Consider the following 13,463-nt stretch of genomic DNA (forward strand, 5'->3'; position numbering starts at 1 on the left):
CTAACCTAACCTAACCTAACCTAACCTAACCTAGACCTCATGTACTCTCCTTGTTAAGTTGTGCATTACTGCCATGACAGGTTAACGTGTAAACAGATTAGTCTGCCAAGGCAGTAGGAAGTTAGCTCACCTTATGAAAATAGCGAGTGGAGCACGGACGCAAATCCGTCCATTGTGGTGAACCTTTCTGATGCACAACTTAACAAGGGTAGTACATGAGGTCTAGGTTATGACATTAGTTTTGTTTGCTCAAATAAGCAAGATCATTGTGTTGATGTTGCAAGATTGTTCTGTAACTTGCAAAAATACATTAAATTGTCTAATGATGAAGTAAACACGTTTGAAAATATAGTCTATGCTAGTCTGTCGGAAAAAGTTGCTCCAAATTGTACAAAAAGATTCATTAGTGCAATTATGAACTTAAAGGAGATAGAGATCTACATATAAATCAGGCAGATGAGGCTAATACAGTTGTGATTATAAACAAAGATGATTATTGGTTAGAAATCAATAATCTTTTAAATATTTTTAATAACGATACAACATACTGTGTCACACTCAGAAGAAATCCACCAGACAGTACAAGTCCTGACATCAAAAGATTTTCCTCACTGTCTCCTCTACTGACGTATATGTATGATCTTATGATAACACGTGAGCCAAACTCTCCAGCAAGACCCACAGTGAGTTCAGTAGGATTAATCATGTATGTTGGTAATATCTCAAATTATAATATTATGAATAATGTAGACGTAGTTAACAAACTTAATAACCTCCAAGAAATTTATGACTTCACACTTGTAACTTTGATGTGTCTTCTCTCTTCACCAAAGTTCCAGTAGCCAAAATGTCATGATATTTTGTGGATTCGGTCCATAATCTTAATTTACCTGTGTTTCTTGAACTGATAGAAATTTGCATCAGAAACTACGTCTAAATTTCATATTATGGCTAATGATAACCCTCTCTCACCAGTGTTAAGTAATCTCTCACCCGTGTTAAGTAATCTCTCACCAGTGTTAAGTAATCTCTCACCCATGTTAAGTAATCTCTCACCAGTGTTAAGTAATCTCTCACCCATGTTAAGTAATCTCTCACCAGTGTTAAGTAATCTCTATGTTGAAATTGATAATAGAACTACTACAAGATATTCTTTCAGGCAGGCACAGCTTGCTGGCCCCGTCAGCCAGGTCCACGAGTGCTTGGCATTATCATAACATCAGTGGCAGTTTGACTTAACTCTCATTTTAAAAAAGTGATCTTCATTAGCGTAATGAAAGAAAAAATTATAATAATACAAACCAATTCCTACTTTTACTTTGGCTTCAGATAAATAAACAAACTGGTATTAACAACAAAATAACCAGTAGTTTGTAGTGAGTACATTACTGTGGTCAAGGAGGTACCAGTGCCAACCATGTTATGTGATGTAGGTGTTCATACTCTCCACTCAACCCCCGGTGGCACAGTTCTGCCACTCTGTCGTGGGTTCATACTCTCCACTCAACCCCCGGGGGCACAGTTCTGCCACCTGTCGTGGGTTCATACTCTCCACTCAACCCCCGGTGGCACAGTTCTGCCACTCTGTCGTGGGTTCATACTCTCCACTCAACCCCCGGGGCACAGTTCTGCCACTCTGTCGTGGGTTCATACTCTCCACTCAACCCCCGGGGGCACAGTTCTGCCACCTGTCGTGGGTTCATACTCTCCACTCAACCCCCGGGGGCACAGTTCTGCCACTCTGTCGTGGGTTCATACTCTCCACTCAACCCCCGGGGCACAGTTCTGCCACTCTGTCGTGGGTTCATACTCTCCACTCAACCCCCGGGGGCACAGTTCTGCCACTCTGTCGTGGGTCAGTTACCCATGAGAAGGGCAAACAAGTGGTTGTGTGCTGCTATTCGTACATAGTGTATCAGTAATTATATCATTATAACATTAATGTTACCAAGAAGACTGGAAGGTTGATTGTGAATACACAAAGTTTAATAATGATTAGACAGAGAAATACTTTTTTGTGAGTATCATAGCCAGACGAGTATGCTCGATATGTTAAGAATTTGTCGCAGTAATAAAAGAATACAATATTCACTGTCGCTATACATCAAAACATGCAGAAGTATGATGATATTAAAGGCCAGTTACGAAATGACAAAGTGAGGTTCATGATAAAATGCTTCAGTTGACAAGTCGTTATTCACCAATGTTAACACTGAAGGTGGGCGAAAGTAAATTATGTTCTCAGCGACCTAATGGCTAAACAGTTGACACAATGAATAAGTTTGAGCCGTTTTCTATATTTATGAATTAATCTACGAACGTCGGTCATGCTGCTCAGTGTCAAATTAAGAGAATAATTTGGCAAAGAAATTATATTATAAAGTTAACCCTAAACCTCTCCATGATACCAAAAAATCTTAGTTTTACCGTTTAAAGGCAAATTTACTTAAGTTTCACTCTAACTTAAAGCCTTAAACATGAATGTAGGCTTCAGCAATACCAGTTCTATCAAAACCTCAGCAAATAATTCAACGGGCTGTGTTTACAAAATGCCTTACTAAATCTGTAATGTCTTATCTAGGATAGACTGTTAAGGATCTTTCTCTTAGACATAAGCAACATATTAGAACAGAACACATATCCATGCCCTATTCAATCACTTAGGAGATAATGATCAAAGTATAGACGGGAGCAGAGTTATTTCAGAAAAAACCTATAACTTTCTATAACTCTTTGATTTAGAGAACTATCATTAAATCTTCTGTTATCAAGCACACTGTAACATGGTTGTTAGTAAAGATCTGTATAAACTGGGAAGAATTTTCTAGGGCAAAATTTGTAAGTTGCTTAACTTGTGTGTAACGTGGAATACAATTGTGACAAGCGTAGTGCCGGAGATGACGACCGACCAACGGTACATAGGAAGAACGAATGCACTGTATCGGCTTGCATGCGCATGGCTATTGGTCGTCATATATATATATATATATATATATATATATATATATATATATATATATATATATATATATATATATATATATATATTAATTATTTTGCTTTGTCGCTGTCTCCCGCGTTAGCGAGGTAGCGCAAGGAAACAGACGAAAGAATGGCCCAACCCACCGACATACACATGTATATACATACACGTCCACATACGCAAATATACATACTTATACATCTCAACGTATACATATATCGATATATATATATATATATATATATATATATATATATATATATATATATATATATATATATATATATATATATATATATATATATATATATATATATATATATATATATATATATATATATATATATATATATATATATATATATATATGGTTGTTTAATTTGTTTATGGATGGGGTTGTTAGGGAGGTGAATGCAAGAGTTTTGGAAAGAGGGGCAAGTATGAAGTCTGTTGGGGATGAGAGAGCTTGGGAAGTGAGTCAGTTGTTCGCTGATGATACAGCGCTGGTGGCCGATTCATGTGAGAAACTGCAGAAGCTGGTGACTGAGTTTGGTAAAGTGTGTGAAAGAAGAAAGTTAAGAGTAAATGTGAATAAGAGCAAGGTTATTAGGTACAGTAGGGTTGAGGGTCAAGTCAATTGGGAGGTGAGTTTGAATGGAGAAAAACTGGAGGAAGTAAAGTGTTAGATATCTGGGAGTGGATATGGCAGCGGATGGAACCATGGAAGTGGAAGTGGATCATAGGGTGGGGGAGGGGGCGAAAATTCTGGGAGCCTTGAAGAATGTGTGGAAGTCGAGAACATTATCTCGGAAAGCAAAAATGGGTATGTTTGAAGGAATAGTGGTTCCAACAATGTTGTATGGTTGCGAGGCGTGGGCTATGGATAGAGTGGTGCGCAGGAGGATGGATGTGCCGGAAATGAGATGTTTGAGGACAAAGTGTGGTGTGAGGTGGTTTGATCGAGTAAGTAACGTAAGGGTAAGAGAGATGTGTGGAAATAAAAAGAGCGTGGTTGAGAGAGCAGAAGAGGGTATTTTGAAATGGTTTGGGCACATGGAGAGAATGAGTGAGGAAAGGTTGACCAAGAGGATATATGTGTCGGAGGTGGAGGGAACGAGGAGAAGAGGGAGACCAAATTGGAGGTGGAAAGATAGAGTGAAAAAGATTTTGTGTGATCGGGGCCTGAACATGCAGGAGGGTGAAAGGAGGGCAAGGAATAGAGTAAACTGGAGCGATGTGGTATACCGGGGTTGACGTGCTGTCAGTGGATTGAATCAGGGCATGTGAAGCGTCTGGGGTAAACCATGTAAAGCTGTGTAGGTATGTATATTTGCGTGTGTGGACGTATGTATATACATGTGTATGGGGGTGGGTTGGGCCATTTCTTTCGTCTGTTTCCTTGCGCTACCTCGCAAACGCGGGAGACAGCGACAAAGCAAAAAAAAAAAAAAAAAAAAAAATATATATATATATATATATATATATATATATATATATATATATATATATATATATATGTATATATATATATATATGGTTGCGAGGCGTGGGCTATGGATAGAGTTGTGCGCAGGAGGATGGATGTGCTGGAAATGAGATGTTTGAGGACAATGAGTGGTGTGAGGTGGTTTGATCGAGTAAGTAACGTAAGGGTAAGAGAGATGTGTGGAAATAAAAAGAGCGTGGTTGAGAGAGCAGAAGAGGGTGTTTTGAAATGGTTTGGGCACATGGAGAGAATGAGTGAGGAAAGATTGACCAAGAGGATATATGTGTCGGAGGAGGTGGAGGGAACGAGGAGAAGTGGGAGACCAAATTGGAGGTGGAAAGATGGAGTGAAAAAGATTTTGTGTGATCGGGGCCTGAACATGCAGGAGGGTGAAAGGAGGGCAAGGAATAGAGTGAATTGGATCGATGTGGTATACCGGGGTTGACGTGCTGTCAGTGGATTGAATCAGGGCATGTGAAGCGTCTGGGGTAAACCATGGAAAGCTGTGTAGGTATGTATATTTGCGTGTGTGGACGTATGTATATACATGTGTATGGGGGTGGGTTGGGCCATTTCTTTCGTCTGTTTCCTTGCGCTACCTCGCAAACGCGGGAGAGAGCGGCAAAAAAAAAAAAAAGAAAATATATATATATATATATATATATATATATATATATATATATATATATATATATATATATCTTTTCTTTCTTTTAAACTATTCGCCATTTCAAGCGTTAGCGAGGTAGCGTTAGGAACAGAGGACTGGGCTGGAAATCCTCCCCTCTCATTTTTTTTTTTTTTTTTTCCAAAAGAAGGAACAGAGAATTGGGCCAGGTGAGGGTAGTCCCTCAAAGGCCCAGTCATCTGTTCTTAACGCTACCTCGCTAATGCGGGAAATGGCGAATAGTTTGAAAGAAAAGAAAATATATATATATAAGATCATGAGAGGCAAGTGTTTTGGGAGCAGCTGAATGAGTGTGTTAGTGGTTTTGATGCACGAGACCGGGTTATAGTGATGGGTGATTTGAATGCAAAGGTGAGTAATGTGGCAGTTGAGGGAATAATTGGTATACATGGGGTGTTCAGTGTTGTAAATGGAAATGGTGAAGAGCTTGTAGATTTATGTGCTGAATAAGGACTGATGATTGCGAATACCTGGTTTAAAAAGCGAGATATACATAAGTATACTTATGTAAGTAGGAGAGATGGCCAGAGAGCGTTATTGGATTACGTGTTAATTGACAGGCGCGCGAAAGAGAGACTTTTGGATGTTAATGTGCTGAGAGGTGCAACTGGAGGGATGTCTGATCATTATCTTGTGGAGGCTAAGGTGAAGATTTGTATGGGTTTTCAGAAAAGAAGAGTGAATGTTGGGGTGAAGAGGGTGGTGAGAGTAAGTGAGCTTGGGAAGGAGACTTGTGTGAGGAAGTACCAGGAGAGACTGAGTACAGAATGGAAAAAGGTGAGAACAATGGAAGTAAGGGGAGTGGGGGAGGAATTGGATGTATTTAGGGAATCAGTGATGGATTGCGCAAAAGATGCTTGTGGCATGAGAAGAGTGGGAGGTGGGTTGATTAGAAAGGGTAGTGAGTGGTGGGATGAAGAAGTAAGAGTATTAGTGAAAGAGAAGAGAGAGGCATTTGGACGATTTTTGCAGGGAAAAAATGAAATTGAGTGGGAGACGTATAAAAGAAAGAGACAGGAAGTCAAGAGAAAGGTGCAAGAGGTGCAAAAAAAGGGCAAATGAGAGTTGGGGTAAGAGAGTATCATTAAATTTTAGGGAGGATAAAAAGATGTTCTGGAAGGAGGTAAATAAAGTGCGTAAGACAAGGGAGCAAATGGGAACTTCAGTGAAGGGCGCAAATGGGGAGGTGATAACAAGTAGTGGTGATGTGAGAAGGAGATGGAGTGAGTATTTTGAAGGTTTGTTGAATGTGTTTGATGATAGAGTGGCAGATATAGGGTGTTTTGGTCGAGGTGGTGTGCAAAGTGAGAGGGTTAGGGAAAATGAATTGGTAAACAGAGAAGAGGTAGTAAAAGCTTTGCGGAAGATGAAAGCAGGCAAGGCAGCAGGTTTGGATGGTATTGCAGTGGAATTTATTAAAAAAGGGGGTGACTGTATTGCTGACTGGTTGGTAAGGTTATTTAATGTATGTATGACTCATGGTGAGGTGCCTGAGGATTGGCGGAATGCGTGCATAGTGCCATTGTACAAAGGCAAAGGGGATAAGAGTGAGTGCTCAAATTACAGAGGTATAAGTTTGTTGAGTATTCCTGGCAAATTATATGGGAGGGTATTGATTGAGAGGGTGAAGGCATGTACAGAGCATCAGATTGGGGAAGAGCAGTGTGGTTTCAGAAGTGGTAGAGGATGTGTGGATCAGGTGTTTGCTTTGAAGAATGTATGTGAGAAATACTTAGAAAAGCAAATGGATTTGTATGTAGCATTTATGGATCTGGAGAAGGCATATGATAGAGTTGATAGAGATGCTCTGTGGAAGGTATTAAGAATATATGGTGTGGGAGGAAAGTTGTTAGAAGCAGTGAAAAGTTTTTATCGAGGATGTAAGGCATGTGTACGTGTAGGAAGAGAGGAAAGTGATTGGTTCTCAGTGAATGTAGGTTTGCGGCAGGGGTGTGTGATGTCTCCATGGTTGTTTAATTTGTTTATGGATGGGGTTGTTAGGGAGGTAAATGCAAGAGTTTTGGAAAGAGGGGCAAGTATGAAGTCTGTTGGGGATGAGAGAGCTTGGGAAGTGAGTCAGTTGTTGTTCGCTGATGATACAGCGCTGGTGGCTGATTCATGTGAGAAACTGCAGAAGCTGGTGACTGAGTTTGGTAAAGTGTGTGAAAGAAGAAAGTTAAGAGTAAATGTGAATAAGAGCAAGGTTATTAGGTACAGTAGGGTTGAGGGTCAATTCAATTGGGAGATGAGTTTGAATGGAGAAAAACTGGAGGAAGTGAAGTGTTTTAGATATCTGGGAGTGGATCTGGCAGCGGATGGAACCATGGAAGCGGAAGTGGATCATAGGATGGGGGAGGGGGCGAAAATTCTGGGAGCCTTGAAGAATGTGTGGAAGTCGAGAACATTATCTCGGAAAGCAAAAATGGGTATGTTTGAAGGAATAGTGGTTCCAGCAATGTTGTATGGTTGCGAGGCGTGGACTATGGATAGAGTTGTGCGCAGGAGGATGGATGTGCTGGAAATGAGATGTTTGAGGACAATGTGTGGTGTGAGGTGGTTTGATCGAGTAAGTAACGTAAGGGTAAGAGAGATGTGTGGAAATAAAAAGAGCGTGGTTGAGAGAGCAGAAGAGGGTGTTTTGAAATGGTTTGGTCACATGGAGAGAATGAGTGAGGAAAGATTGACCAAGAGGATATATGTGTCGGAGGTGGAGGGAACGAGGAGAAGAGGGAGACCAAATTGGAGGTGGAAAGATGGAGTGAAAAAGATTTTGTGTGATCGGGGCCTGAACATGCAGGAGGGTGAAAGGAGGGCAAAGAATAGAGTGAATTGGAGCGATGTGGTATACCGGGGTTGACGTGCTGTCAGTGGATTGAATCAAGGCATGTGTAATGGGGTGGGTTGGGCCATTTCTTTCGTCTGTTTCCTTCCGCTACCTCGCAAACGCGGGAGACAGCGACAAAGCAAAAAAAAAAAAAAAAAAAAAAAAAAATATATATATATATATATATATATATATATATATATATATATATATATATATATATATATATATATATATATATATATATATATATATATATATTTATATATATATATATATATATATATATATATATATATATATATATATATATATATATATATATATATATATATATATATATATATACACAGACATTTACATATATACACATGTACATAATTCATACTGTCTGCCTATATTCATTCCCATCTCCACCTCGCTACACATGAACTAACAACCCCCTCCCCCTCATGTGTACGAGGTAGCGCTAGGAAAAGACAACAAATGCCACATTCGTTCACACTCAGTCTCTAGCTGTCATGTAATAATGCACCGAAACGACAGCTCCCTTTCCACATCCAGGCCCCACACAACTTTCCATGGTTTACCACAGACGCTTCACATGCCCTGGTTCAACCCATTGACAGCACGTCCATCCCGGTATACCACATCGTTCCAATTCACTCTATTCCTTGCACGCCTTTCACCCTCCTGCATGTTCAGGCCCCGATCACTCAAAATCTTTTTCACTCCATCTTTCCACCTCCAATTTGGTCTCCCACTTCTCCTCGTTCCCTCCACCTCTGACACATATATCCACTTGGTCAATCTTTCCTCACTCATTCTCTCCATGTGACCAAACCATTTTAAAACCCCTCTTCTGCTCTCTTAGCCACACTCTTTTCACCACCACACATTTCTCTTACCCTATTGTTACTTACTCGATCAAACCACCTCACACCACATATTGTCCTCAAGCATCTCATTTCCAGCACATCCACCCTCCTGCGCACAACTCTATCCATTGCCCACGCCTCGCAACCATACAACATTGTTGGAACCACTATTCCTTCATACATACCCATTTTTGCTTTCCGAGATAATGTTCTCGACTTCCACACATTCTTCAAGGCTCCCAGAATTTTCGCCCCCTCCCCCACCCTATGATTCACTTCCGCTTCCATGGTTCCATCCGCTGCCATATCCACTCCCAGATGTCTAAAACATTTCACTTCCTCCAGGTTTTCTCCTTTCAAACTTACCTCCCAGTTGACTTGACCCTCAACCCTACCGTACCTAATAACTTTGCTCTTATTCACATTTACCCTCAGCTATCTTCTTTCGCACACTTTACCAAACTCAGTCACCAGCTTCTGCAGTTTCTCACATGAATCAGCCACCAGCGCTGTATCATCGGCGAACAACAACTGACTCACTTCCCAAGCTCTCTCATCCACAACAGACTTCATACTTGCCCCTCTTTCCAAAACTCTTGCATTCACCTCCCTAACAACCCCATCCATAATCAAATTAAACAACCATGGAGACATCACACACCCCTGCCGCAAACCTACATTCACTGAGAACTAATCACTTTACTATCTTCCTACACGTACACATGCCTTACATCCTCGATTAAAACTTTTCACTGCTAATAACAACTTGCCTCCCACACTATATATTCTTAATACCTTCCACAGAGCATCTCTATCAACTTTATCATATGCCTTCTCCAAATCCATAAATGCTACATACAAATTCATTTGCTTTTCTAAGTATTTCTCACATACATTCTTCAAAGCAAACACCTGATCCACGCATCCTCTACCACTTCTGAAACCACACTGCTCTTCCCCAATCTGATGCTATGTACATGCCTTCACCCTCTCAGTCAATACCCTCCCATATAATTTCCCAGGAATACTCAACAAACTTATACCTTTTTAATTTGAGCACTCACCTCTGTCTCCTTTGCCTTTGTACAATGGCACTATGCAAGCATTCTGCCAATCCTCAGGCACCTCACCATGAATCATACATACATTAAATAACCTTACCAACCAGTCAACAATACAGTCACCCCCTTTTTTTAATAAATTCCACTGCAATACCATCCAAACCCACTGCCTTGCCGGCTTTCATCTTCCGCAAAGATTTTACTACCTCTTCTCTGTTTACCAAATCATTTTCCCTAACCCTCTCACTTTGCACACCACCTCGACCAAAACACCCTATATCTGCCACTCTATCAGCAAACACATTGAACAAACCTTCAAAATACTCACTCCATCTCCTTCTCACATCACCACTACTTGTTATCACCTCCCCATTAGCCCCCTTCACTGACGTTCCCATTTATTCCCTTGTCTTACGCACTTTATTTACCTCCTTCCAAAACATCTTATTCTCCCTAAAATTTAATGATACTCTCTCACCCCAACTCTCATTTGCCCTCTTTTTCACCTCTTGCACCTTTCTCTTGACCTCCTGCCTCTTTCTTTTATACATCTCCCAGTCATTTGCATTATTTCCCTGCAAAAATCGTCCAAATGCCTCTCTCTTCTCTTTCACTAATAATCTTACTTCTTCATCCCACCACTCACTACCCTTTCTAATCTGCCCACCTCCCACGCTTCTCATGCCACAAGCATCTTATGCGCAAGCCATCACTGATTCCCTAAATACATCCCATTCCTCCCCCACTCCCCTTACCTCCTTTGTTCTCACCTTTTTCCATTCTGTACTCAGTCTCTCCTGGTACTTCCTCACACAAGTCTCCTTCCCAAGCTCACTTACTCTCACCACTCTCTTCACCCCAACATTCTCTCTTCTTTTCTGAAAACCCATACAAATCTTCACCTTCGTCTCCACAAGATAATGATCAGACATCCCTCCAGTTGCACCTCTCAGCACATTAACATCCAAAAGTCTCTCTTTCGCGCGCCTATCAATTAACACGTAATCCAATAACGCTCTCTGGCCATCTCTCCTACTTACATACGTATACTTATGTATATCTCTCTTTTTATACCAGGTATTCCCAATCACCAGTCCTTTTTCAGCGCATAAATCTACAAGCTCTTCACCATTTCCATTTACAACACTGAACCCCATGTATACCAATTATTCCCTCAACTGCCACATTACTCACCTTTGCATTCAAATCATCCATCACTATAACCCGGTCTCGTGCATCAAAACCACTAACACACTCATTCAGCTGCTCCTAAAACACTTGCCTCTCATGATCTTTCTTCTCATGGCCAGGTGCATATGCACCAATAATCACCCATCTCTCTCCATCAACTTTCAGTTTTACTCATATCAATTTAGAGTTTACTTCATTACACTTCATTACACTCAATAACATACTCCCCTATTCCCAGGGATGATATATATATATATATATATATATATATATATATATATATATATATATATATATATATATATATATGGATCTGGCAGAGGATGGAACCATGGAAGCGGAAGTGGATCATAGGGTGGGGGAGGGGGCGAAAATTCTGGGAGCCTTGAAGAATGTGTGGAAGTCGAGAACATTATCTCGGAAAGCAAAAATGGGTATGTTTGAAGGAATAGTGGTACCAACAATGTTGTATGGTTGCGAGGCGTGGGCTATGGATAGAGTTATGCGCAGGAGGATGGATGTGCTGGAAATGAGATGTTTAAGGACAATGTGTGGTGTGAGGTGGTTTGATCGAGTAAGTAACGTAAGGGTAAGAGAGATGTGTGGAAATAAAAAGAGCGTGGTTGAGAGAGCAGAAGAGGGTGTTTTGAAATGGTTTGGGCACATGGAGAGAATGAGTGAGGAAAGATTGACCAAGAGGATATATGTGTCGGAGGAGGTGGAGGGAACGAGAAGTGGGAGACCAAATTGGAGGTGGAAAGATGGAGTGAAAAAGATTTTGTGTGATCGGGGCCTGAACATGCAGGAGGGTGAAAGGAGGGCAAGGAATAGAGTGAATTGGATCGATGTGGTATACCGGGGTTGACGTGCTGTCAGTGGATTGAATCAGGGCATGTGAAGCTTCTGGGGTAAACCATGGAAAGCTGTGTAGGTATGTATATTTGCGTGTGTGGACGTATGTATATACATGTGTATGGGGGTGCGTTGGGCCATTTCTTTCGTCTGTTTCCTTGCGCTACCTCGCAAACGCGGGAGACAGCGACAAAGCAAAAAAAAAAAAAAAAAAAAAAAATATATATATATATATATATATATATATATATATATATATATATATATATATATATATATATATATATATATATATATATATATATATATATATATATATATATATATATATATATAGTAATGAGCTTTATCAAAATTTCTCTTTCTCTCTCTCTCTCTCTCTCTCTCTCTCTCTCTCTCTCTCTCTCTCTCTCTCTCTCTCTCTCTCTCTCTCTCTCTCTCCAGTGTCACTAGGGGATCTGGGGCTGGAGTCGTGGAAGAGCATGTTCCTGGAAGCTGTATGTATCACAGGGAGGCAAGAGGATGACTATCATGGGGGCATGGTGGGGGCAGCCAGCCAGGGAGGGAGGAAGTAGCTTGGCTTCTCCAGGTAATGGACACGAGAGGCTCATATTTCCATGGACGATGATGCACGTTGTAGGAAAGACGACACATCAACGGTATAAGATGTGATGATCGTCTTATGAAGCTACAATACACCATCACTGCTGCTGACACTAGAAGTCGACTCCCACAGCAACGTAGATAAGAACAGCACACAATATAATGGTGACCGAAGGTCGTCCTCGTCAAACCTGAGAGAAACAAAGTGTTTGATTTTCCATGATGAGCCCATGTTGATGGCTGCCTGACAGGAGAGTGAGATGAAAGGGTAACAAGAGAAGAGGAAGATACTGAAGAGATGGAGAGAACTGATGACTTTTGAAGAAACATAAAGAAAGATATAAAGAGAGAAACAAGTTTTATGTTCAAGACATGAAGGACCCGAGGGATGTGATTACTCTGCAGGGAAGAAGGAACCGAGATTTAAAAATGAAAGGAACTCTTCACGAAACGTGAATGAAAGTGTGGTCAGAAAATACTGAGGAGTGCTTGAAAAAGTATAATAATGAGAGAATCTAATGTGGAAATATGGACGAGGAAGAAGATCCTGGAAACCTCGAGACTTGGGAAAGAGAAGAGTTCCAGGATGTAAGAAATTAAGGTCAGTGAGTGAATGACAAGATGATGGAAAGAAGGAAGAAGATGCGCGGGGGGAGGCGCGTGTACAGGTGTGGAGTGTTGCTGGAAGACCCACATACAGTGAGCCAGATGGCAAGGTGAAGTGGAAAATAATAAACGAAGTTTTTGAGGGAAATCCTGGCGGTATGGAACTCAGGTGAAAGTAGAGTGTACGAGGTATCTGATGTGAAAGATAAGATGGAGGAGGTTGGGAAAAGATCTGGAAGAGGTGGTGACATGACCTAGAAGGAGGCATTCACTGGACACTGGAGAAGAAAA

The 13,463-nt window shown here is 40.8% G+C and overlaps 1 protein-coding gene across 1 annotated transcript in view; it reads left to right on the forward strand.

Moving 5' to 3' along the window:
* Positions 1 to 13,094: 13,094 nt before the first annotated feature.
* The window catches only part of LOC139765345 (uncharacterized), a 48,814-nt gene continuing 48,445 nt past the window's right edge, over positions 13,095 to 13,463 (forward strand). Inside the window, exon 1 of the mRNA XM_071692723.1 lies at positions 13,095 to 13,154. Coding sequence (XP_071548824.1) covers positions 13,095 to 13,154 — 60 coding nt within the window. The remainder of the gene's footprint in view (positions 13,155 to 13,463) is intronic.

This window comes from Panulirus ornatus, chromosome 54 (genome assembly GCF_036320965.1).
Source record: "Panulirus ornatus isolate Po-2019 chromosome 54, ASM3632096v1, whole genome shotgun sequence".
In the NCBI taxonomy this organism is placed as follows: Eukaryota; Metazoa; Arthropoda; class Malacostraca; order Decapoda; family Palinuridae; genus Panulirus; species Panulirus ornatus.